General features: G+C 43.6%; 1 protein-coding gene across 3 annotated transcripts; it reads left to right on the top strand.

The window, feature by feature from the left end:
- The first annotated feature begins 359 nt into the window (after positions 1 to 359).
- TM4SF4 (transmembrane 4 L six family member 4) lies at positions 360 to 27,421 on the top strand. Of its 3 annotated transcripts, none has more exons than XM_059163799.1 (5): positions 360 to 551; positions 1,662 to 1,751; positions 14,426 to 14,562; positions 22,348 to 22,537; positions 26,790 to 27,421. In XM_059163799.1, the coding sequence occupies exons 1-5, from the start codon at positions 375 to 377 to the stop codon at positions 26,805 to 26,807; spliced, it is 612 nt and encodes a 203-aa protein (XP_059019782.1). In that variant the 5' UTR covers positions 360 to 374; the 3' UTR covers positions 26,808 to 27,421. The 3 variants fall into 3 exon arrangements, with proteins under 3 accessions (XP_059019782.1, XP_059019781.1, XP_059019780.1); XM_059163798.1 differs by having other exon boundaries at positions 388 to 764; positions 22,446 to 22,537; XM_059163797.1 differs by having other exon boundaries at positions 393 to 764.

Here is a 27,421-nt window from a genome sequence, read left to right as displayed (position 1 = left end):
TATATGGAGGGAAACAGAAGCTCTTTAGGATAATTCTTTTTCATTCCAGGCTTTCAGTGGAAAAGAAAAAGACACACACTGTAGACCATTACACACTCGCCAGACATGATTTTAGGATGTAACTCAATTATCCAGTGATTATAAAGAGCCTGGGAGAAATATTTCTATATCTGGGCAGGGGCATTGTCAGATTAAAGGCGCAGAAGTTCAAAATCTATTTGTCCCAGCCCTGTGTTCGATTGCAACAGTGTGTGTCTTGCCTGTGCTGGTCGATTATTAACAGAGGTTATTGGTCTCCATGGCAAAATTATTGCTCTGAACTTAATCTCATTTATGGAGTCCAAAAAAAAAAAAAAGACTTCGGGTCAGGGAAAATGTATAAATGTCCTTCGCCATCAGGTTCTGCCTCATTTGAGAAGCAGAAGCAACTCCAAGGACACAGCTCACAGACTGATTTGGTTCTCCGCTCCAAAATACGGATTGAACTGGGGACAACTCCTAGGACGCTGTCACCGATAACTTTGAAGAGACCCTGTGAAGGGGACAGTGAGGTGCCTTTGATCGAAGTCCTATATTATAACTCCCCCAACATGTGCACTGGAGGCTGCGCCAAGTGCCTGGGGGGCACTCTCATCCCTCTTGCCTTGTTCGGCTTTTTGGCTAACATCCTGTTATTTTTTCCTGGAGGAAAAGTGATAGACAACAAAGACCACCTTTCTGACGAGGTCTGGTTTTTCGGAGGAATATTAGGAAGCGGGGTCTTGGTGAGTAGGGATGCCTTAAAATCCTGCCAAAGATTTTTGCAGAATCCTTTTAAAATTGGGTACTTTTCGAACAAGAAGATCTTTAGTTACTAACAAGAGCCCAAACATGGCATGCTGAAAAGTCAGTGCCTTATTATTTTTTTCCTTCTTCATTAGGTCCTGACAGGACATCTCCATGAAATTTATTAAGTTATGAATTCTCAAGATTGGGCTGGCAGTTCTCAGGGATAAATTGAATCCCACCAACCAAACTGAGGGCTACATAGTTTCTATCTTCTAACAAGATAGTGCTGGGGGCAGTAGACACACACTTTCTGGGAAACTGAAGGACTGAAAACTACCAAGAGAAGCAGGTGTTGGTGAATTTCTCTTCCATTCATCCACTAATGATCTACTTACCCCTCCTTTCTAGTAGAGTTTAGAGACTCACTGTTCAGAACAATTGAGGACATTTTTTATTTCTTTTAAAGATTTTATTTATTTGACAGAGAGACAGCCAGAGAGGGAACACAAGCAGGGGGAGTGGGCAAGAGAGAAGCAGGCTTCCCCGCTCCCCCAGCAGGGAGCCCAGCATCCTGGGATAATGACCTGAGCCAAAGGCAGAACTGAGCCACCCAGAACCCCGGAGGAAAGTTTCTTACTGCTATCCTACCCCACCATGTAAATAGAAACTCAGGGCGTCAGATCTTGAAATCTGGCCTCACCGAAGCTGCAGTTAGGCCTTATGGACCCTAGATAGTCACAATTGACTACCAAGTGGAGCTCTGTAAGTTCATGCCCTTCAGTCCCCGGGTCCCACGGCTTGGATGGCTTGGACGTGAGGCCTCCGCAGCCGGGCAGGCGCAGGCTCTCCCTCCCTGGGTCCGACCCCGACGGAGGTGCTTCTCTCTCCCGCAGATGATCTTCCCCGCGCTGGTGTTCTTGGGCTTGAAGAACAATGACTGCTGCGGGTGCTGTGGCAACGAGAGCTGTGGGAAGCGCTTCGCGGTAAGTTGCCAGGGGCAGTCGCCCCCGCGGGAATGACCCCGGGGTGCACCGCTCCCCACTCAGAATCCTGGGTGTGGGGCCAAGTGAGCGACCCCAGGTGGTCACCAGCTCCAGAGGGCACTGGAGCATGGAGAAATATGGACGTCTTGCTGGTGCAAAGTAACAGTAATAATAAAATGTAAACTACCATAGCCCCCATGAGCATTCTTTTAGCTTTTGCAAAGGGTCAGGGATGTCAGCATCAGAGAACTGGAGTCATGCTGTGTAAAGGACGCAGGCATGGAAGGCAGGGGTGAGGGCTGTAGCTCTCCCTCTGCCACTGAGAGGCCTCCAGACCCTGGGCAAGTCATTTCCCTTCTCTGGCCCTGAGTCATCTCATATATAAAGGGAGTGGGGCACCATGACAGATGATAACAGCCCCTCCTCAAAAGCCCCCTAAATTCCCCATCTACCCCACTGCCAGTTTCACTGTCTCAGTGCCCAGATTTTGCCTCAAGACTTCTGTTTCTTGTTTCATGTCTCTTTTAGGAGGTCAGCTAGAGAGATTTGGCATCACTCTCGCAGCCTGAGAAGTGGGGTCAGGTCCCATTTCTGCACCTGGGCAAGTCACTGTACTGCCCTCTGCCTCCCTTTTACTGGTCTTTAAAACAAGGACGTTGAACTAGATCAGAAGTTCCCAAATAAGGGACAAGCTCTGCTGGAGCACAGGTGCGCTGTACCTTTCAATAACATAGAAAGTTATTCCTTTGTCAATTCTCCTTCAATCCTTTTGATTTGAGCAAGAGAAACTCAAATTTTGCTGGAAATAAGCCATCCCAAACCCCTCATATTCTCCCTTTCTAACAAAGGAAGAACACGTTTCAGGATCCCAGACCTCAAGCAACATCAACTAAAAATGCAGTAAGACTGTATTATCTTTGTTAATGATTCTAGCACGCCACTCATAGTGGGGATATAAGTTAATAAGGAGGTGACTTAAAGAAAGATATTAAGAATTTGGGTACACTGTATGGCAAAAATGAAGAAGGATGAACTGGAATTACTGGCTGGCTAATGAATAAGGCTGTTCTTGCTCTAACTCCCCAAGGCTCAATTGTTCATCTAGGAGATTTGTGAACCCCAATAATGAATTATACAAACTTGCCTTAATTTCTAAAGGGATGGTGTAGCCATCTGTTCCCAAATAGAATCATTTCTAACATTTCTTTCCCATTAGTATTTGCTCATTTGTTCAATCAAAAAATATTTGTCTGATCAAAAAATTGATTGAGCACATATGAAGGGCTGAAGCTAGTGTACTGGGCATACGGTTACATTTTTTTATGTGCAAAGATCATTCAAAGAAAATGTTCTTACATTTTTTTAAAGATTTTATTTACTTATTTGACCGAGAGAGAGGCTCTCTGCCAAGCAGAGAGCCTGATGCGGAACTCGATCCCAGGACCCTGAGATCATGACCTGAGCCAAAGGCAGAGGCTTAACCCACTGAGCCACCCAGGTGCCCTGTTCTTACATTTTTAACACCATCATGTATCCCGAGTAAGCATGGATCATTTTTTAGCATTGATTATTATAACATATAAAAGCAGAGATGTAAAAATTAACCACAATTTATTTGATATAGTTATGTAACATGTGTTTTATATATGATATTTTTATATAATTAATTATAAAGGAAAGGAAGACATCTATAACTCATTTGCCCTTTGAAATATAATCCTGTTACCCTCCTTTTGGAGAATAAGTTGAAGATGAGAATTTTTTTTAAGATTTTATTCATTTATTCAACAGACAGAGGTCACAAGTAGTCAATGAGGCAGACAGAGAGAGGGGAGGAGGAAGCAGGTTCCCCACAGAGCAGAGAACCCGATGTGGGGCTTGATCCCAGGACCCTGGGATCATGACCTGAGCTAAGGGCAGAGGCTTAACCACTGAGCAACCCAGCCACCCCTGACGATGAGAATTTGAAATAAAATTTAAAAATTGGCAATTAAGGAATTGGATGAAAAGGGAAAATGCCATTGCTTAGAAATCTAACAGCTCAGGGGCACCTGGGTGGCTCAGTTGGTTCAGTGTTTGCCTTCAGCTCAGATTGTGATATAGGGTCCTGGGATTGAGCTTCATGTTGAGCTCCCTGCTCTGTGGGGAGCGTGTTTCTCCCTCTCCCTCTGCTGTTCCCTCACCCTTGTGCTTTCTCTCTCTCTCTCTCTCTGTGCTGAGTAGAAGGCTCAGAATTAAAACAAGGGGTTTTGTTTGTTTATTTTTGTTTTGGGGTTTATACAGAACTACAAGGAAAAGGGAAATAATATTCAAAGTATTGTACATAGTTTGTTTTTTAATTAGATTTATGTGAAGTTCCAAAGAAAAGCAGAAAAGTCATGTTTTTACAAGCTGAGTTAATCAAATCTGAACCATGTGGTCTGCCCAGTTCAAGTTGTCTGTCTGGGCTCCCTAACACCCCATGGAAGAGGTGCCCTTGGCTTGGGTTGAGGATGAATTCTCCAAACCATTGGTTGATCACCCGCAGAGCAGTGCCCATCAAAGGACCTGCTCTGCCAGACCGTAAAACAAGGCAGCCAGCCACAGCCACTAGGTGGCCTGCAGAAGTTCTTGTTTTGGGGTTTGGTTCCTACTCAGCTGCCAACTTTTAAAAATGGAAAAATTTGGGGCACTTGGGTGGCTCAGTCATTAAGCATCTGTCTTCAGCCCAGATCATGATCCCAGGGTCCTGGGATGGAGCCCACATCAGGCTTCCTGCTCAGTAGGAAGCCTGCTTCTCCCTCTCCCACTCTCCCTGCTTGTGTTCCCTCTCTGGCTGTGTCTCTCTCTGTCAAATAAATAAATAAAATCTTAAAAAAAAAAAAAAAAAAAAAAAAAGGAGAAATTTTCAGAAGTATTTAGATATTCCACTTCTTTTTCAAAAAATTCAAAATTGACCTGGGCCTGCATTTTGACACAGCGCTGGCCTGCGGTAGACACGGCTGAGCCCTTTGTTTCGGGTCTCTGCCCTCCCCCTCAGGGCCACTGAGCTCATGCCTCTGCTGAAGAGCTCTGTTTCCTTAACGTCCTAAGGCTCTGGAGCCCTAAACAATAATCATTTTTAAAGAAAGGAATCTACAAACATTTTGTCAGACCAAGAAGGAAAAGCTGCAGCATATTTTACTCAGTACTCTGATGCTGAAGATTCGAATTATTTTTCCAAAGGCTGGTGGCATTCCCCTCCAGGTGTTTAAGGACCATGGGGCTTCTGTGGAACACTGTTTGGAAAATCCAGCTGGGTACAAAGTCCTTTGAGGCAGACACACACTAGGCCAAGGGCTGTGGGACTACATCCTGTTCCTGTCTCCACAACCTTGCTCTCATTTGGTTCCTGGCCTCTCTCTCTCTCCCCTCCCTTCTTTGCTACACGTCTCTCAGGAATACTTTTCAGAAGTCAATTGCATCATTCTCTTCCCTTTCCCTGGGTCTACATAAAACCAGGGCATAATAATCGATAAAGAGTAGCAGCAGGATATGGTAATTGCAGAGATAAAGAAAGACAATGAGCTGGAAAAAATCTTGAGGTCACTGAACCAGTATTTCATGGTCAAACTAGAAGACGGAAGCCGCTCTACTCTGAGGCAGAGCAAGCCAGAAGCCCAGCCTCAAGGTCTGCACTATTTTAAATAAATTAAGCTACATGAGGGCCCTGGGGTGGCTTAGTCGGTTAAGCATCTGCCTTCAGCTCAAGTCATGATCCCAGAGTCCTGGGATCGGGATCAAGTCCTGCATCTGGCTCCCCACTCAGTGGGGAGTCTGCTTCTCCCTTTCTCTCTGCCCCTCCCCCCTGCCCATGCTAGCTCATGCTCTCTCTTTCAAATAAATAAATAAAATATTTTTTAAAAAATTAAGCTACACGAAAGCCCAGAAAGGGGACAGAAGCTTTGAGATGAGGGTGACCTCCAAAATGGGCTTTGAAAACCCACACCTGTGTTTGTTTTTGGGTCTCATCCTCTTCCTCCCCTACAAGAGGTTTTCAGTGGCCTCCTGGCAGTTTATCTTTGGGGGGGGGGGGAGGGTCAAGGTCTCTGGGCTTTAAAAACAAAAACAAAGCTATCGGAGTCCATAGAACAGCTAATTAATTTTAGCCACTCATTCATGTTATGTCTGTACTTTATTAAGAGCCTTTTGAAGACCTTGGCCTTGACTCAAAGGACTCTCTGATAATAGAACTGAAGGTAGCGCAGGCAGGCATTTCAGCATCCTTAAAGCATATCAGGTAGATAAAGGCGCACCCCACCCACAGGCAGGGCCGGATGGATGACGGTCCTACTGCCAAGGAGGATCTTGTCACTTCTTAAATTAGTCCGTCACTGGAAGCACTTCTTCTGTGCCTGGCTCACCAGTGCCCCCTAGAGGCACCTCCTGTGAGAGCACTTCTGAAGTATACCCTTCCTGAGACGGGAAGCACGGACTCTTGACATGATGGCCAGTTTGACGGGGATTCAAGAAAGACAGTTCTTTTGAAATAATAGATTCTCTTGAACGAAGAAATAAAATATGGAATCCTATTTCTTCACTAAATTTTTTTAGGCTTCAAAATCCTCTGCTATGAAATGGATGATAGGCACATGTCCCTTCACAAGACCGTCCGAGGGTGGGGGAAGCTGGTGCCAGCATTAGAGTAAACAAAAGGGGAGAGGAACACCAGGGGGCTGGGCAGTGAGGACACATAGATCCTCCATAAATGCTTGTGGAATGAATGAAGCAAATGAACGCTCAAGAGGGATTTCAGGTGATTTCCAAACTGATACTATCTGGCCCAACTCTCTAACACCAGCCCTTTGAGTTAGGCATTAAACTGCCTGTTTTGTACATAGGGAAACTGAGGTGCAGGCAAGTTAAGTTTCTGATGGCTGCAACCCACCCCATGCCCCCAGTCCTCTCCCCTTCCCAAGCCTGGCCAAGGCCAAAAATACAGAACATTAACATCCCAAGGGGGGAAAAAAATGCTTCAGGTAATACTTGTATATCTTAGGATAATTGTTAAGGAGGAACCATCATGCCCATCAGAGATGTTTCCCTGACATGTTGCTACTACCCAAGTCTCTGAAAGCTATATCCCCAAACCTCCCAGGTTTCTTCCCTTCCCAGGCCCCTGTGCCTCTGCCATCTGGCTCAGCCAACTCCACACGCCTCTGACCAAGAACACTGAGTGAGCTGTGGCAGAGCTAGGGTCCAATCCCACAGCCTCTAATCTCCAGAACCTGGCAAAGTGGAAGGTTTTAAAGCTGACAAATGCTGAAATCGAGGGCATTTTAATCTCTTTTTTCTGGGGAAGTGTTTCCAGCATACACATAAACCCATTTCTTTAGCTATGGGAACGGAATGTGTGTGCTGGGAGTCGACCTGTTATTTTTCTGCCCAGTGTTATGATCTCGGTATTTGTGGAAAGTAAGAGTGTGTGAGGGTATGATAATAAAAATATTACAATGTAATAATGACATTGATCGAGGGCTTGCTAATGTCATGGGAAATTACCCAAAACTTAGAAGTAGGCAAAAGAAGTTTCTGGGTATCCTATCAGGGAAGTACTAGGCACTATCTAATAGCCTACCCCACCCGGGGGTTATCTGATCTTGTAGAGATAGGTACTTTGGATTCCCTGTTTACTATTTATTAGGCTAGCTTACATATTATGATCTCCCTGGGCAGGTACTTTTTATTGAGCCTTGTCTTTAAAAAGAGGAACAGGAGATCTTAGAAAGATGAACTTACCGTGGTCAAAGGGAGGAAGCAAGACTCAGACCCAGATCAATCTGCCTGTAACCCGCGCCCTTGATCACTGCACAGCAGAGCCCCCTCTTTACTGTTTATTCATCCAGGCCAGGGAAAGTGTTACCAGGGAAGCCTCACAGTCCTGACTCTAAAATCTGGCAACCATTCTCTCTAAAGTTTACCTCTATTCCCAATTTTGTGTCTCCTTCCAGAGATTTTCCAGGCCTTTTGCCTGTTTACTTCAAATAACACCTAATTTGAGTGTCTACCCCTCACATGTTCAACTTGGTTTCAATAATTTTACTTTTTTTCCCCAATTAGCATATAGTGTGGTATTAGCTTCAGAGGTTCAATAACTTTACTTTTAAAGATTTTATTTATTTATTTGTCAGAGAGAGAGAGAGCACAAGCAGCAGGAGCAGCAGGCAGAGGGGGAGGCAGGCTCCCCACTGAGCAGGGAGCTAGATGCGGGCCTCGAACCAGGGACCCTGGGATCATAACCTGAGTTGAAGGCAGACACTTAACTGACTGAGCCACCCAGATGCCCCAACAACTTTGCTTTCAACATGAAAAATTTTTTATCATGAAACCCATCATAAAGTTATTCCAGAGTGATAATATCTGAGGAGTGAATTTGATTATTTTTTAAGACTTCTGAATGTGGAATTACTGAAAGCAAAGTGACATATACTTTGCTTCCTGTGGTTCATCCGTTCTGGGAAAGTTATGAAAAATCAGTTTGGGTTGCTTGTTTTCTTTATTTTAATGCAAGTTATTTCAAATCTAGATACAAAATCAGAACATGCCACCTGTAGCTTCCTGAAGTTGTAACTTGATTCCGTGTTTCCTTCAGACAGTTTTGTAAAGAAATAAAACACTATTGATTCAGTTGATAGTCACTGTGTTCCTGTCTCCTAACCATAGTAACCATAGTCATAAATTCAGTGCAGACTAGATCCATGCATTCTTTAAACTTTTACTACCAAAAATCAGTTTTCAAATATTCTAGACTATGCTGTCCGGTGTGGATAGCCACTGTTCTCATGGGGCTATTGAGTGGTAGAATGTGACAGACCTAAATTAAGATATATCATAAGTCAAAAATGCACACCAGATTTCAAAGAATTAGTGCAAAAAATGGAAGCTATCTTATGAGTAATTTTTATATTGATTATATGTTGATATAATTTTTTAATATGTTGAGTTAAAATATATTAACATTAATCTCAGAGTTTTTGGTTTTGGGGGTTTGTTTTTGTTTTTCCTTTTTAAATAGGTAGTTACTGGAAAGTGTTAAATTACATATATGGCTCTCATTAAAATTCCATTGGACAGTACTGGTCTAGAGGGCCTTGCAATGGGGACTCCTTGTAAAGGGAATATTATCCAGTTGATATTTTATGTTAACCTGTTTTTTCATTTACTCAGACTTTCCTAACACGAAGAATGTGTATGTTTATATTTGCTTTCTGTATCTTTAAATATTTGCCTGCTAAAACGTTCCAGGAGTGATATTTAAAATCCTTTACTCAGCTTCCACAGCAGGAATAGCATGAGTCAGATTTCTCCTCTCACTACCAGTCAGCAGATGTTGAAATCCTGGGTCGTTTTAGCTGAGGGGACCTTCTAGACCTGCTCTCCCGCCTTCTTCTGTTTTCCACAGGAAGCTGAGGCCAAAGAAGTAGGGGCCTCTCTGATGCTGAGGGCTAGAACACTGGTCTCTTCAGACTTCCCAACTGCCTTCCTGGAAATACAGTCTTTCCCAATTGTAGATACTTTTGTATTCTTAGTTGGTAGCTTAATGATTCCTGACTAGCAATTAGAACTCAAAATCAGAATGTCAAGTAAACAGGGGCACCTGGGTGGCTCAGTGGGTTAAGCTGCTGCCTTCAACTCAGGTCATGATCTCAGGGTCCTGGAATTGAGTCCCGCATCAGGCTCTCTGCTTGGCAGGGAGCCTGCTTCCTCTTCTCTCTCTCTGTCTGCCTCTCTGCCTACTTGTGTTCTCTCTCTGTCAAATAAATAAATAAAATCTTTAAAAAAAAAAAAAAAGAATGTCAAGTAAACAAAAACTGGGTTTCTTTCTTATGTATTTTTTTATTTTTGTGAAAGAACCCATGCCATTCAAACTACTACTCACCTCACAGGTGTTGTTGAGAGGATTAAATGAAATAAAGCATGTATCGTGGAAGGGAGCTAGCTATGTCTATTAGCTAAAAAGTGAGATGATTGCCTTGGATGGCTTTTGAGATATTTTTCACAAAAATTAATTATAAGAATATTTAATCACTGATTTAGTGGAAATTCTGACTTTTGAAGACTTTTAACCAGTTTTAAGATGTCAGAGACTTTTCATCATAGAATCCGTTTTTCTTTTTTTTTTTTTTTCAAAGATTTTATTTATTTATTTGACAGACAGAGATCATAGATAGGCAGAAAGGCAGGCAGAGAGGGAGGAGGAAGCAGGCTCCCTCCTGAGCAGAGAGCCCAACTCGGGGCTCAATCCTTGGACCCTGGGATTATGACCTGAGCCAAAGGCAGAGGCTTTAATGCACTGAGCCACCCAGGTGCCCCAGAATCCATTTTTCATTGAGACAATTCAGTCTGTTACAAAGAACTGCATGTCAACAAATGTTTCCAGACCATGCGCAGCCTCACTCTGAAAGGACAAGAGGTAACATTAGAAGAAACTGCCCTGAGTGTAAGTTTTCAGTTGCTGTACTAGAACATTCTGGCCATTCCTAGAGTTGTATCGCCTGTGTCTAACTCAACAGGGTATTTGGTTGGAGCATGGAGGTAGCTCAGAGACAGAGAACCAGCTAGATAAACTATCACTAAGAATTAGAGCAATAATTCCCCAAGTGTGTTCTTGCAAGAACGCATGGAAAAAAGTTATAGATTCCAATGAGATTGGAAAACTCTGTAAATCACCATATTTACCCAAACAAAAGGCAAAACTGAATATAAAACTATCTCTTGTGGTGCCTGGGTGGCTCAGATAATTAAGCGTCTGCCTTTGGCTCAGGTCCCGATCCAGGGTCCTGGGATCAAGTCCTGCATCGGGCTCCCTGATGGTCAAAGAGCCTGCTTCTCCTTCTCCCTGTACTACTCTACCTGCTTGTGCTCTCTCGATCTCTCTGTCAAATAAATAAAATCTTTTAAAAAGAAACAAACAACTATCTCTTATTCTCCCATAAAGAAGTTTCAAAAAAAGCTCTTTGACTGACATTAATATACAAACTTTGAATGCCATCCACATATTTTAATCACATTTCATAAAATTTTAATACAGTGATCTTGAAGTAAGATGTTTCCCCCACTCATTTATTTTTAAATGTATTCATGCTTTTTTGACATCTATGTCTCTGCTACTGCTAAAGATTCCTTTTGAGCCATCAAAAGTTTCCCATAGTACATCTTCTCTTCTCTCCCATGAAGTTTGGATACAACATATGGCGCTGTCCATGGAAATTTCACTCAGTTCACAAATCTCAGTTCACAAAAGACAAAGGAAGTATTTGAACACTACTCTTGCAGTTATGTGTAATGATCCCCACAATTGTAAACACTAGGTGTGCTCATTCAGAATGCCCTTTAAAAGTATCATTTATTATAACATTCAGAAGTAGAAATAATAAGGTCTAGTTTCCTAGAATAATTAATACATCTTTGTTCAGAAAGCTTTCTTTTTTTTTTTTAAGATTTTATTTATTTATTTGACTCAGAGAGAGAGAGATCACTAGTAGGCAGAGAGGCAGGCAGAGAGAAGGGGGGAAGCAGGCTCCCGCTGAGAGAGAGCCCGATGCGGGGCTCCATCCCAGGACCCTGGGACCATGACCTGAGCCAAAGGCAGAGGCTTAACCCACTGAGCCACCCAGGCGCCCCCAGAAAGCTTTCTTTAAACCATTCTTTCAGCTAACATTAGCTGGGCTGTTCCTGACTAATGCCTTCCTCCTGCAGGAAGTGTTGAGGGAAGTGCCCTCTTGCCTGGTAGATAAAATAAGGACTCAGCTCTAAGGCAATTCCCTCACTTTTTAGAGGTGTTCTGAGAGCTAATAAGTTTGTGTATATTCCAGAAGACATACTGTATCCTCTTCTTGGAGGCTCATAGACTTGAGCATGTCACAAAGAGTTTTAGGAGTAAAACAGGAGTGAAACCCATTTAGCTTGATAGACCAGCAATTTTCAAAATCATTCAACTAGACATCTTTTGGAGAAGATATTGCCTGTTCTAACATGATAAACTGGCCAACATTTTCATTTGCTTCTGACCTAGATTATATTCACAAATGTTCCTAATGGTGAGAATGGACTAGACACAAAAATGAAGGGAAAAATTTAAATAACGAGTAACATGAAACCATGGTCTTTGAAAACATCCAACAAGTAGTTACCCAGTGCCTTTGAAAAGGTAGGAAGGAGAAAAACCATATAGATGGTGGTATGGATAAAGCAATGTCCTATCTTCAGATAACTGGCCCATGAGCACAAGGAGCTCATGCTGTGGTTCAGGGGAAGACAGACATAAAACGGTATATAGGAATGCATTGTGGGAGTTGTGCTATGGTAGAAGTTTATATAGTCCAGGGTACTGGGGGTAAGAGATGAAGAAGGGGACAGTCAGTTTGACATAAGAAGTCAGACAAGGCTACATGAGGCGCCCAGAGCGAGAGCTCAGTCTTGGAAAGTTGCACCAAAAATACATTAATATAGGATTTGAAAACAAATACAGCTGAAGTGGAACTCCATTATTACACAGATTCCAACTGGCAGGCGCTGTCAGGATCTCTCCACCCCCAAACCCACCCCCGCCCCACCCTCCTACCCAAATATATTCTGTGATAAGATTGTTAGTAATACACAGAAGCGGGGGAGCGGAAGTACCTGCCATTTAGCTTAGGTTAGCACATCTAATTTTCAACAGACCTTTGGTCAGGCTTTATCATGCCCATTTATAAATAGGAAGACTAGGATCCTGGGGACGCGTCCCTAACGCAGTCACCACACAGAGAAAAGCTGCAAAGCTGTGACCGGAGCCTGAGCCTGCCGACTTCTAAACTCTTGTGCTTTGTGCCACACCTTCATGGGACCAATGTGAGAGAGGTGATCGTTTTCCACCTCCATTTCCAAAATTATGAATGTTTCTATGCTACCCTCTAATGACTATTCAGAATGGACATTGCCTTTCTGAGCCTGATTGCTTTGCTGATTTGTTTTGAGGGAGTTAGCCCGGATGGGCTTTAGGATTTTTCCTGCCTTTCATAGTCTATAATTCTATTTTGCTTTCATAATTACAAAAAGAAAGATACTAGTACCATCTATGTCTTACTAATTAATCCCTGTCATACAAAGATATTTAAAAGAACTTAAGTTTGGGGGTTTGTTAACCCAAAGAGAAAACTTTCAGAGGGTAGAAGGAGTGGAGAGATGTAACATATGAAATATAAAATATCTTCAGCTTTTTAAAGGCTGCTACCACATGGAAGAGAAGCACTTAAACTCTTGACCTTGAGAAATGGAACTGGGCCCAGGAGGAGAATTCCAGGACCTCTGCTCTTCCTCCTGAGCAGAGCCTACCAATGACATAGGACCCTGCTATGGCTTAGCTTAAATGAGATGACTAGACCAAAAAATTTTAAGGTCATTTCCAATTCTAAAAATCTTTGGTGCCATAAGAGGCTGGCTTTTCAGGGCACCTGGGTGGCTCAGTCAGTTAAGCATCTATCTTTGGCTCTGGTCATGATCCTGGGGCCCTGGGTTCAAGTCCCGCATTGGGGGACTTGCTCAGCTAGGAGCTTGCTTCTCCCTCTCTCTCTCTGTCTGCTGCTCCTCCTGCTTGTCCACTCTTCTCTCTCTGTCGAATAAATAAATAAAATCTTTTAAAAAAATCTGTCTATTCCTCAAAAAGTTGAAATAGAGGTACCCTATGATCCAGCAATTGCTCTACTGGGTTTTTACCCTAAAGATACAAATGCAGTGATCTGAAGGGGCACGTGCACCCAAATGTTTATAGCAGCAATGTCCACAATAACCAAACTATGGAAATAACCTAGATGTCCATCAACAGATGAATGGATAAAGAAGAAGAGGTATATAAATATATAAATACATACACACACATACACACACAATGGAATACTATGCAGCCATCAAAAGAAATAAAAATCTTCCCATTTGTGATGACGTGGATGGAACAAGAGGGTATTATGCTTAGCGAAATAAGTCAATCAGAGAAAGACAACTATCATATGATCTCCCTGATATGAGGAAGTAGAGATGCAACATCAGGGGTTTGGGGTGTAGGAAAAGAATAAATGAAACAAGATGGGATCAGGAGGGAGACAAACCATAAGAGACCCTTAATGTCACAAAACAAACTGAGGGTTGCCAGGGTGGGGGGGAGAGAGTGGGGGGGTTATGGACATTGGGGAGGGTATGTGCTATGGTGAGTGCTGTGAAGTGTGTAAACCTGGCGATTCACAGACCTGTATCCCTGGCGCTAATAATACATTATATGTTTATTAAAAAATTATAAAGAAAAAAGAAAATCACAACATTAAAAATGTATTTTAAAAAAAAATCTGTCTAAATAGGCTGGCCTTTCATATTAGCCCTGAGAAGGAGGGAGATTAGGAGGAGAGTCTTTTCTTAATAAAGTTAAAAACCATGGTTCCAAGGGATCAACCAGAACTAGCATGTCAGCCATCCATGAGCAAGAAAAGATATGGGGATGGGGAAGAGAAGGGGACACAAGATACCAAAATTCCTTCTGGGAGACCCCACTGGACCCACCTACTATGAAGACTGGCTCTTACCCCTAACTTCCCTGGAGTCCCCATGGTCAACAACAGTCAGGTGTGCTGGGGGTAACCTCGGGAACACTTAAGAACCTGCCTGTCTCTCTCCTTCTCTTTCAGATGTTCGCCTCCACAATATTTGCTGTGATTGGATTCTTGGGTGCTGGATATTCATTCGTCATCTCCGCCATCTCAATCAACAAGGGTCCTAAGTGTCTCATGGGCAACAGCACGTGGGGCTACCCCTTCCACGAAGGGTAAGGTACATCCTGCAATGCCCTGTGTCCCCACAAGGGGCACAGGCAGGTAAATGGCCCAAGGGGAGCCCTGCACAGGTCCCGTCCCCTTCTTCTGACGAGTCTCAGGCGCCTTACTCCTCTGAGGAGTAAGGCAGAGCCGGAGTGTGGCAGGAGAGAAGTTGCCCAAGATCTCACCTCTCATTGAGCTTTTGGCATCAGATGCCAGGAGACATAACAAGAGAGGGTGCTTCAGCTGGCCTGAGAGAAGGAGGTCTGCAGGGCCACGACCAACACTCAGACATTTATAAGCAGCAACACGAGGCAGCTCGTAATATTAGTAAAGAGAACATGGTGGCATCCTCTGAAAATCTTATAACAGAAAACAAGAGTGACTACCCAGTAACAGGGCGCAAAGGCTTTCACTAACACCCCAAACGCTCTCCGACCAAACAACTTTTTAAGGTGCGAGTTTATGGAAAATGACATGGAAGATACTGCAGATCCTTCAGGAGAATTCATGTCAGCAGAACACATTAAAATACCACTTCATATTTTCATGGAACTTTGCAGTTGATAAAGAACTTCTTTCCTCCCCAATTTATAATTTACTCCTTTCAGCACCCCTAAGAGGTTGTAAGTTTAGTAAGGTTTAGTAAGCCAAGGCAGGCGTACTAAATTTGGCTTGCTCAAACTCACACGGGTGGTTGAAGGCAGAAGGCAGCTCCAACTCGTGTCTTCTGACTTTGAGTTCTAGTCTTTCTGTATTACGCATCCTTCTGTCCACAGACTGCACAGTCTAGTGCAGTAGCCAGTAGCCATATGTACCTGTTCAAACTTTAATTCATTTACATGAAATAAAGTTAAAAATTTCTCAATCAACTAGCCATATTTCAAGGACCAGCAGCTATACGTGTCTAGTAGCAATTGCATCGACACTCACAGATACAGGGCATTTCCATCATCACCGATGGTCTACAAGGCAGCGCTGCACCAGCCTCCAACCTCCAGGAGGGCTGGAACCATTTCAGCTTTGTTCTTCACTGCCTGGCACACTGACTGATGCACACCGAGGTGGTGAGGAAACGCGGTTGTGGGGTCCTGCTTCACGGGGAAGGATGGGTCCGTGCCTAAAGAAATCTGAACACTCTATGTATTGATTTCCATGAGAGTGTAAAGTCCCACAAGAGCAGACTTTCGATAGGAAGACAGAGAGCACTGGTTCGGTGGTGATAGGGGCCACAAGGGCTTCAGGTAAGAGAGCATCCCTGCCATTCTCGAGAGTTACACAAGGGTCCAGGCCTCTAGTATCCTCATCAGAGGCAGGGATTCCCGAAGGCATTGGTTATATTGTGGACTGCCCCCTTTTCTGGCAGAGGACTGTTGGGAAATGTCCAGCTGCCTTGGGATTGGCCTGCATGAGCACAGAAATCGGACACCGGATCCATTTCCTGAGGTTCTTCGCCAGATAGTTTACTCTCTCCCTGGCGGTGTATTTCTGAAACTCCAGGTTGTCTGTTCTCAAGGCCGCTCCTACTATTATCTCTACCCACAGCCTCAGTGCGGTAGGAAGCTCTTTTCTATTTATTGTTACATAAACGCCAAACGTAAAGTCAATTAGGACAAGTTCCGGTCCCAAACGAAGGAGGGAGAAAGGAAACACAACCCGGGCCCCACGGTCCCCCCCCCCCCCCGCCCCACCAAGGCAACATGATGGCCTTGGGCCCTCACACCCTCTGCGGGCACAGCCACTCCCTGCTTGGGAGGGAATGGGATGGATGCCCAAGGTCAGGAGAGTGACAGCTGGCCTGTGGGCCGCCACAGGAAATGCCAGTGTGGGGGAAGGACAGGAAAGTACTTTTCAAACTATTCTGTCCTTCTGGTGAAGCAAGTTTCCACGCACATCACTGCCATCTGCCTCCTCGTTCCCCGGTGATGTCCGGTTTCCTATATGTCATCATGCCTTCGCCTCACAACTGACCGGCTCATGAACTGGTCTCAGATCACCGAGGTTTAATTATGAAAACAGGGTAGAGGTGACGTTGTGGGCAAGCAGGAGCATTTCAGAATTCTGCACCCTCCTCTGCGAATGGCCGGGCTTTGATAATTCTACGTGAGAGGAGAGAGGTTTGCCTCCCATGAGGTCTACGCAGAGACTTCAAACTACCCTGTGAGTAAATATGGCTGGGTAGGGGCTTATTACAAAGCCCGTGGATACTACACTTTCCACGTGATTCATAGAATATTTAGGTCATTTGACTACCCATGGTTGGTTTTTGTTTTCCCTCATGCCCTGACTTTAGTATTTAATCCCAGAGAGGTACAAGTCCTCTCTCTCTGTACAAGGCCTGAAATAGGCCACAATTGGCACAGGAAGGGCTTTAGGGGTGGGGGGGCGGGTTCTAGGTGGAGCCTGTCACACTTTATCCTCTTTGCAACCTGGCAGGTTTTCCTCAGCATTCCATTGTCTCCTACATCCTGTGTCCTGTCTTCTGAGGCAAGAACTCACAGCCCTTTAGGACCTGATCTCCCATGCCAACTCTAAACCTTCCCTCCGACTGCAGGGGCTCATCCTGATCTTCTTTCAGTAATAACTGAATCTCTGCCACTCGGTGTTTTCTGGTGAACAAAGTGCTCTCGCCCACGTGTTTCATTTGATGCTTACAAAAAGCCTGTGGGATTAAGTCTCCCTCAGAGGGAGGAAAGCTAAGCCCAGAGAGGACATGCAGATTGCCCTGAGCTATGCTGTTTCTTAGTGACTGAAGCTCAGATCCAATCTTTGAGCCCAAGTTACAGTGTCTTCTCTAGAATGCGAGTGATACTGATTTGCGGGCTCTGCTTTTTGTACAAATTATAGATTCCATCTAGTGTAGCTCAGGGACCTCTGCCCCAGTGGATACTTCTTATCCAGGGGTTTGGATACTTCTTATCCAGGGGTTTCCAGAGCGTAAGCATGGCAGCAACTGTTGTTGTAGCTGCAGGCCTAACACACATGCACAGTTACCAGTGAAGAGAACGGAGGAATCACTTGCATGCGCAAAAGGATTCGGAACAGTTGTCGCTCTTTCCTTATCACCGAAGGGCAGTGGCAGCCACTGCCACTCCTTCCTTTCTTCCTTCCTCTTTCTTTCTTCCTTTTCTCTCTCCTCCTCCTCCTCTTCCCCCCTCCTCCTTCTCCTTAACGTTAAGGGGCTAAGTGGTTTTGCATGCATTATCTCACTTAATCTTCCTAATAAATCTGAGGAGAATTCTTATCCTTAGATAGAAAAATGTAATTCAATAAGGTTAATCTTCCCAGGGCTCCATAGCTAGTCCTGAGTAGAAGGAGAACTTTAAAAAGCAAACAAACACTTGGTCTGCACGCTACTTTGCGCTGGCAGACATGGAGCAGGGTAGGAGAGACGTGTGACTCCTGCCCCAGTGAGCAGGGGGCTAGTCAGGGTGCCCATACCTGCCAGACCCTCACGGTGCAGAAAAGGATGAAACGAAGGAGTGCGAGGGAAATTTCTCTGAGGAGGTGATGAGAACTGGTTTGGAGAGATGAAAAAAAAAATGTGTCTTCCAAAGAGGGAGGAGAAGCACATTTCAGGCAGGGAAAAGAGCAGGTCCTGAGACAACCAGGGGAAGGAGCGACATGCTCAGAGAATGTCCCATCACTGTGAGCCTGAAGCTCAGGCTGAATGTGGCAGAGAGGAACAGAAGGGGACACCACATTGGAGTGCAACAGACAGGCAAGCCAGACCTTTGGGACCTTGGGGACCAGCAGAGGACTTCAAGCGGGACATGCCACCACCACTTGTAGATTTCTAGGGTGATCATAATGGCAGTGATATGGAGAAAGAACAAGGACTCAGTAACAAAGAGAGAAAAGTAAGAGGTTGGAGTAGTAATCCAGATAGGATTATGGACACCTGCAAGGCAGTGGAATTGGGGTTCAAAAGGAGGACACAGATTTCAGAGACCATCTGAGATGAAATCATCAGGATGAAGTATGAGGAGAGAGGACAGAAGTTATTAAGGTGGACTCTGAAATTTCCAACTTGCGGCACAAAATTCAGGACTCTTCAATGCCATAGAACATAGCCTGTTTTGTTGTGTTCCTCAGAAAATCTTGTTGGCGATCATATTAAAAGAGCAAAGACAGTTAACTTTTTCTGTCACAAGAACCATACTAAAGAAGCATTCTAGAAGGAAAAGGAAACCTAGGACATTTTGAGATACACCCTCTTGGCTTCCTTTGAAGTAGGACCTCCTCCCATCCAAGGTCTTCCTTTCTGAGACAATCGGCTACGTCTACCTTGACCCTGAGCTGCTGAACGGGAAGCAGCTTGCATCGGGCATGAGGGCAGCTACAGGAGGGAGAGCCAGAGGAACTGCCAAGGACAGTTAGCAGTTGGGGAGGGATAAGAGAAATGGCCAAGCACAGTACTCGACCAGCCCAGTCGGACTGCGACGCTCCCCAGGGAAGGTGAGGTAAGGCGAGCTCCCTCCCACCAAAAACATGGAAGAGAGTACAATACAGGTTCAGTTGAGACCATCTGCATTTGTACTTCAAAGATTCTTCATCAGCAAGGAACTCCCTGAGCTGCTCTTGAACACATTCCCTAGAGCCAAAAGCCACACTGACCGAGAGAGATGGGGTGTTTCGTGGAGGAGGCAACACTCGGGGATGTGAAACAGCTTTGCTTTTGGCCTGACTGGACTTGGGGACCAGACCCACCCCTGCCACCTGCCAGTGGTGTGATCTTCAGTCAAGGAAGGGTGACAGCAAGCTCTGCTTCACAGGTTCAGGCAAGAAGCAAATAACCTGATGTCCGGAAAGCTCTTGGCACCATTACTGCCACGTGCTGTGAGCTGAACATTCTGCCTTATTATTCATTGTCATGAACAGAACTCATGACTGCGAACAGAATTCATTTTTATGCAATAGAACTTTCTGAAATGTTATGCTTTCATAATGATTTTGTGCTTTAATTTCTAACCACCCACATGAAGGTCCAAAGAGAATATTCTCTCTACCATGGGATAGGTAAATCTTAATTGACATGCTATGGTAAATATATTGTATAAATCAAATTTCACAAATACATTTTATTTCAAATATACCGAAGGGATATAATTACTCAAGCGGGGCGGGGGGGAGGGTTGTGTAATGATGAAGAACATTGGCTGTGGAGTCTGATAGACCCAAGATCGAATCCAGGCACTGCCGCTTACTGGACTCAAGTTCTTAATCTGCGTATTTTCGTTCATTCAGTGAATATGTCGGGAAGGCTACTTTATGCACAGCACTGTTGCAGTAAAATAGCCTCTCCTTGCAGAATTGAGAAGAACGGCGTGAACCTGTTAGGCCAGGGCCCTGCACGGGCAGGACCAGGACATGACAGCTGCTGTTAGTGACTGACCACTCCCTGTGCTAGAACTGGGGACAGACATAGGAAAAGTGATCTCTGCCCCTGTAGGTGTATGATCCTAGAAAGAAGACAGGCACATGGACAGATATGGCAGCACGTGGTCCTGGGGGCTCTGTTCCGGAGGGACAGAGTGCTGAGAAGCACAGGAGGGCTACCAAAGCCAGCCAAGAGCAGGAGAAACATCAGGGAGTCTGTTCTGGAAGATGTAGCCCCTTGAATAAGCCAGGAAGAGCACCTTGGGCAATGCATTTGGGCTTCCCTGTTCCTTCTATCTGCTGCCTTTGTTGCTTGCAAGAAATGAATTTCAGGAAACCCATGGCTTTCTATCTGGATGTGGATGGGATTGCTGCCGCTCAGGTGTTAATAGCCTTTAAATAATGAGATGCTTGAAAACTCCAGTTAAGGGGCTTTAAACTGACTCAGCTCTCCTTGCTTCACAGAATGCGGAAACATGATTAGCTTCTGGGGCCATGAAAAATTAGGGCCACCTCTCTCCTGGGGTTGGAGAGTTGCACAGAGTAGTCATGGCCAGAATCTCAGAGACTCTGAGCCTGAGAATCTGGGAGGAGAGTAGAAGGGTCTAGAATGGGTATTCGTGGTGGTTTGTGAGCCGGAAGGCAGCAGCAGAGATGGGACTGAGAATTCTCCAGGTATCCAAACTCAACCCCTGTTTTCAAGAGCCCCCATGAGCATTTTACCAATCTCACCGCCAGGAGGCGCTGTCGTCCCATCTCTGCACAGACTCTTGCAGAGGGAAAGAACTGGGGAGTGCCAACTACTTCTTAGAATCCTTGCTTTCTAGAATGAGCCTGGTAAATACCATGTCTTTATGACTTTCTATAATCAAGTTTGAAAATTGTAAAGACAGAGAGGACTGCATAGAAAAATGAAGCACAGAAAGAAGAGTTCTAAAAAATAAGTTATTAAAAAGGGAAGTTTTGTACAATACATAAGGTACCTTATCTTCATGAGTCTTCACAATGGTGAGGTTGTTCTCAGCCCATTTTATAAATGAGGAACTGATGCTAAGGGTGGGGGTAAGACTCGCATGAAGAATACACAGCTAGTGAGAAGATGCTCTTGTTCAAACCCAGACCCAACTGACTCCAAAATAGCAGGCTCTTTCCTTTAGACCACACTGCTCAGATTAAGTAAAATAGTAACAGTACTAGTGCTTTATTGAGCACTTACTACATGCTAGGCGCTGTTCTAAGCACTTCGCTGGTATTGATTCATGTCACTGTCACAGCAGCCGTACGACTTGATGTTATTCCCACTTTATAATAAGGACGCAAGTCCCATGGCTAATGAGCAGCTAAGAACTGTGCAATTATGGAAAGGTGAATCAATGCTACAATGTTTTATTTTGAAATCAAGAGCAAAATGCCTCATCTTGCCTTTATCCCTTCTGCTCTATTAAACTCCAGGGTATCTTCCTTCACTCCAAAGATTTCTGAAGATCTTAATACAGAGTGGATTTAAAATGAGAATTTTAAATCTCTCAGGAACAGGAGTCGTCAAAAAGATCTGGAAACAATATGGTAGATGTTAATTTAGTAGCCAGATGGAGTTTCCCACTGAGTCCTTGAAAGGATAGAGGATACATGAAGGAAGAAGGAGAGACCAATTTGTAGCTCTAAGAATATGAGAAGAAATTATAATAATCCACATATACCTACTTTCCTCCTCTTTGTGTCTTAAAGATAATATACTTCATATTTCTCCTTCAAGACACAATGCCCTTTATATTGCATTGAACTCTGCAGTTTCTCCTATTTCAAAGTTTCATAAACTATGTATTAAGGCAGCAGATGATTTCTTCCTATTTTTTAAGGAAGAAATTGAAGAATTTTAAGGAAGTAACTAAATCTTCACATGTTAACAAAAATATAGTTGAATCAAATTCACAATTTGGCTAGAATTAGGCCTTTAAAAACTAAAAAATGAATGGATATGTGTACAATGTTTAAAACAGGGTCTGGCTGGCACATAGTATATGTTAGGTGTTGTTTTTAAAATTGTAATTATGGGATATTTTTCTTTAAAAAAAAAAGATTTTATTTATTTGAGAGAGAGACAATAGAGAGAGAGCATGAGAGAGGGGAGGGTCAGAGGGAGAAGCAGACTCCCCACTGGGCAGGTAGCCCTATGCAGGGCTTGATCCCAGGACTCCAGGATCATGACCTGAGCCAAAGGCAGTCACTCAACTGACTGAGCCACCCAGGTGCCTATTATGGGACATTTTTCTTAGGGACCCTGTGCTTGGGATGGAAAGTATTACAAAAGGAAAATCATGGTGGTGTCTTTCTGGCCCAGGTACTGCATACATTTTACATTGCATTTACATTACATTACATTTACAACTCCTTTCTCAACTCCATGTCCCCAACAGGGATTACCTCAAGGATGAGAGCTTGTACAGGCAATGCCTAGAACCTGTCAATGTGGTGCCCTGGAATCTGACCCTCTTCTCCATCCTGCTGGTCGTAGGAGGGATCCAGATGCTTCTCTGTGTCATCCAGATCGTCAACGGCCTCCTGGGGACCCTGTGTGGGGACTGTCAGTGCTGCGGCTGCTGTGGGGTAAGTTGAAGTCCTGGCGCTTTCTTCTCAGCATACAGGAGACCAGGGCAGGCCACCTGGGCCGCCAGAGGGAGGGTGCAGAGGGCGGCAGCTGCCGAAACCCAGGTTGGAAAGTCCAGGCAGCCTTCTCTGTCGGCTCAGGGGAACGGAGACATCGTGTGGCCGAGAACCCGGTTCTGCTCTCTGCGTGTGTTAATATACACAGGCTGAAGGGGACCAAACTTTTTAGTCTCACACCCAGCTGACCACAGTCCTGGAGGAAGAGGACTCTGAATACATGTAGAAGTTTACAATAACATTTACTATTATTTATATGAAGATCCCCAGGGACGGGGCATTTGTCACTCACACATATTGACAACAATGACAGGTCATGGTCCAGCCCAGAATGTTCTCACTACACCCTAAATAGATCTAGACAGCAGGTTAAAGTTGCCAAGAATTGGGTGCCTGGGTGGCTCAGTAAGTTAAGCATCCGACTCTGGCTCAGGTCATGATTCCAGGGTCCTGGGATCGAGCCCCAAGTGAGGGTGGGCTCTGTGCTCGGTGGGGAGTCTGATTCTCCCTTCCTCCAGCTTCTGTGCTCTCCCTCTCTCTCTCTCTCTCTCTCTCTCTCTCTCAAATAAATAAAATCTTAAATAAATAAAGTTGCCAAGAAATATGTGGAACACATGTCAGGCATTGTATTTTCCCTGGAAAAGAATAGGACATACCAATGCAAAACCTATATTTTGATGAGATTTCTGATCTAGAAGAGAGAGAGGGTTCTCAAGCAGGGGGGTAAAAGGAAATCACTGAGGATTTAGTCTCCAGATATGATGTAAATTATTAATGATATAAAAAAACAAAAATAAACTTGTGGACAGTAAGAAAGTGTGATTATTTCAACTCATGACCAAGCCAGACCAGAGAATTGTTCAAACACACATGGAAATATTTCAAAACACAAATTGGTGTAGAAGGAAAAAATTAAACAGAACTCAAAAGTTCCATAAGGAAGAACTATGTAAATGAATATGAATTGTGGTCCATCTACTTAAGATAATATTATGCCCCCATTTTAAATGATCCAAATCATTTTCTTTAAATTTCTAACAACCATTGTTACACATATAGGTCAAAAACTCTGTGTCTTGAAAAAATACAGTTGGTATATTGGTATTTACTTGGAAAGCTTGTATTCTACCCTGTCTTCTATTCATCCAGTTCCCCTGCTCTCCACCTGATTTCTTCTATATCGTCTGGAGTTATTTTGTTATCATTTTCCCCTACCTTAAAAATATTTTTAAAACTACAATAATACTGAAAATGCTTATGACTTAGTGTTATTTTATTTTTTTTAAGATTTTATTTATTTATTTGACAGAGATCACAAGCAGGCAGAGAGACAGGCAGAGAGAGAGATGGGGAAACAGTCTCCCCACCAAACGGAGAACCAGATGTGAGGCTCAATCCCAGGATCCCGAGACCATGACCCTAGCTGAAGGCAGAGGCTTACCCCACTGACCCACATGTGCTCCAACATAGTGTTATTTTAAAAGAGCAAGGTATAAGGGCACCTGGCTGGCTCAGTTGGAAGAGTATGTGACTCTTTATCTTTGGGTTGTGGGTTCAAGCCTCACGTTGGGTACAGAAATTACTTAAAAATAAAATCTTTTTAAAAAGACAAAAATAAAAAGAGCAAGATACAAAGAAAAGTATAGAGAATAAACAACTATGTACATAAGAAAAAACAAACACTATGAATTTTAAAAAGACCTAAAGGAAATCCAATTCAAATGGTAAATGATCAGTAAGAAGACTGACTTTTTTCCTTCCTTCTAGCTTTTATTATTCAAAAAAAGTTTAACAATCATAAATTTTAAAATATACAAAATATAAATTAAAAGGTCATATAATTTACATATAAGTTTCACTGACTATTGAGATTTTTGTTCTATAATTTTTTTTTCCTTCCAAAGTCTTATTTGTTTATTTTAGAGAGACTGTTGGGGGAAGGGCAATGGGAGAGAGAATCTCGAGCAGACTCCATGCTGAGCACAGAGACCTGACACGGGGCTTGATCTCATGACCCTGAGCTCACAACCTGAGCTAAAATCAAGAATAGGACATTTAACCAGAAAGCACCATTCAGGCAACCCTGGGCTATAAATTTTCAATTCTATTGTGTGGTATTTAAATGTTTTGGTCTTTAAATGCACATGGGAAGAAAAGAAAACTACCAGCTAGTAATCCATCAAAATTATTTTCATGAGAACAGTTAAGAATATTGAGCATCTAAATCTTGTAATTCATCCAAAATGATTTCATGCTTGCTAAATCAGCTCATTTCAAACACTTTCATTATTTCTTTTTCTGCCTACACAGAAAAGAATCATATATTTAATTAGGAAGCAAAATTTTCATTGCCAGATTTATGACAAATACAGCTGCCCTTTGAATAGAAGATAGTAGTTTATGCATTTTGAGGATTATCTATAAATTTTAAAACATCCCCATAGGTACCAGTACACTGACTCTTTTCAGTGAGGGTCATCTATACAAATACTGTAGTTTAGCAATTTTATTTATTTTTTTAAGATTTTATTTATGTATTAGAGAGAGAGAGAGAGCACAAGCAAGGGGAGCAGCAGAGGGAGGGGGAGCAGCAGGGGGAGAGAGAGAAGAAGACGGTCTGCTGAGCAGGGAGCCCCAAGGGAGGACTCGATCCCAGAACCCTGAGATCATGACCTGAGCTGAAGGCAGTCGCTTAACCAACTGAGCCACCCAGGTGCCCCTGTAGTTAAGCAATTTTAATGAATAAGTCACTTGATAGTCAGAAGACAGTAGAAGGATCCACGGTTGTCCGTGCCTGGTAACCGCAGAATCAGAGGGTGAGTGCACGCCGCCCATCCTCCTCTCCTCTCCTCCCTTCCTTCTTCGCCAAGTTTTTATTTCAAAAACTTCAAATCTGCATACAATGTAAAGGAACAGTACGATGACCTCCTATATTTTTTCACCTGGAGGCACAAACTGTTCACATCTGCTCACTCTCTCCCTGAACCATCGGGAAGTAACGTGCAGACAATCATGAAACTTCACTACCAGATATTTCAGGGCGCACGAGAGCTGCATTTTTTAGCAATTGGTCTGCTGAGGATTCCTTTCTTGTTGGCGGCTTGCCTCTCATCCAGCTGGTCAGCACCCCCACCTCCTGACCCCGTGGGATGCTGTGGGGGGACTTGGGCTCACAGCCTAGTTCTGAAGCCTCCTCGCTGAGTGACCCCAGCAAGCTTCCTCACTCCCCAAGTCTTAGTTACCCCGACAGGCTCTTGCAGACCTTTTACAGAGAGTGTGCAGACCCATCGCGTTCAAGCAGAAAGTATTTATTGAGAGAGATTCCTGAGCCTGGCACGGGCCTTCCATGAGGTAATAGATGGAAACATGCCTGAAATACAAACTATGAGACCTGGGTTGGGTGCCAGCTTGTGCAGTCTTGGCAGTGTCCGTTGCACGCAATGTTTCTTTGTCTACAAAACGTGGTGGTTAAACCTACTTCCCAAGGTTGCTGCATGTTGAACATGGGGTGATAAATATGTATGCACATCAACAGTTAGAAGGCTCAGCACATTGTACTGATTGTTATTTACTCAGATACAAAAACTGGGGAGTTGGTGCAGCTTCAAGGAAAGGAGCACGGTCTCTGAGCTTCACCTCCCTGGGTTCGAATCCTCACTCCTCTACTTACTAGTTGTATACATCTTACTAGATGTATACTTTGTATACATCACTTGAGTTCTCTGTGCTCCTTATGAAAAAATGTTTTAATAAATGAGGCAAGGTTACTTTGGTGGCTCAGTTGGTTAAGCATCTGCCTCTGGCTCAGGTCGTGATCCCCAGGGTCCTGAGATCGAGTCCCACCTCCGGCTCCCTGCTCAGTGGGGAGCCTGCTCCTCCTTCTCTCTCTGCCCCTCCCCACTGCTCATGCTCTCTCTCACTCTCTCTCAGATAAATAAATAAAATCTTAATAATAATAATAATAAATGATGCAAAATAAAATGAAGCCTCAACCCCTGTAACCTAAGCATCGATAAGTGACAGATGAAAGCTCTGAAGCAATCAGAAAAGTGTTGAAAATATTCAATAGGTAACAATATGGGGCAGGAGTAATCAGGAAGAAGAAGGGTGATGGAGAAGGGGAGAGGGAGGAGAGAAGAAAGCAAAAAAAAAAAAAAAATGTTTTCATAATTAAATTAACCTTTGTATCTTCTAGGGAGACGGACCAGTTTAAATCTCCTTGATGAGCTGCTCTAACTTGATGGCATGCGGGACATTACATTAGACTTATTCTTTTTCCCGGGGCTGGCAATTCCTGTCTGCGTCCTAGCTGACAAAGCTTAGGGACAACAGAGTTACTCCTTCCACTTTTCCAAGCAGCTTAGCTCAATTCAGATGTTTATGCTATTTTCAAAAATAAAAAATAGGTTGGTCACTTAAGTTAGGTTTCTGTATCTTTCAGATTCGCTTCCTTCTAGAATTGAAGAGCAGGTTCAAAGCAACTTTATCATAATTTGTTTTGAGGGAAAAATGTGTAAGGTCACACATACTACCACATTGCTTCTTTGTATATAGAGATGTTTATATCTTTGGAATGTTTACACAGTTCAACGGAGGAAAGCACATTAAAAATGAGAAACTAAGACTAGCTTCTGTTTCAAGATTTATGAGAAAAACAGAATGACTGATGTATCATAAACAATTTTATTTGGTGTCTTTTGGGCTAATGTGTTTGAATTAATTGTGACTAGTCTTTCAAGCCTGCTTATACTTGCAAGGTTTTCTTATGTATATTAAATTAAAATCATAATTCAGAAGTGATATAATAAAGATTGTGTGTGTGTGTGT

The sequence above is a fragment of the Mustela lutreola genome, chromosome 2, assembly GCF_030435805.1.
Source record: "Mustela lutreola isolate mMusLut2 chromosome 2, mMusLut2.pri, whole genome shotgun sequence".
NCBI classification, from domain to species: Eukaryota; Metazoa; Chordata; class Mammalia; order Carnivora; family Mustelidae; genus Mustela; species Mustela lutreola.
The sequence above is the reverse complement of the archived record's forward strand: the minus strand, read 5'-3'. Positions and strand labels throughout refer to the sequence as shown.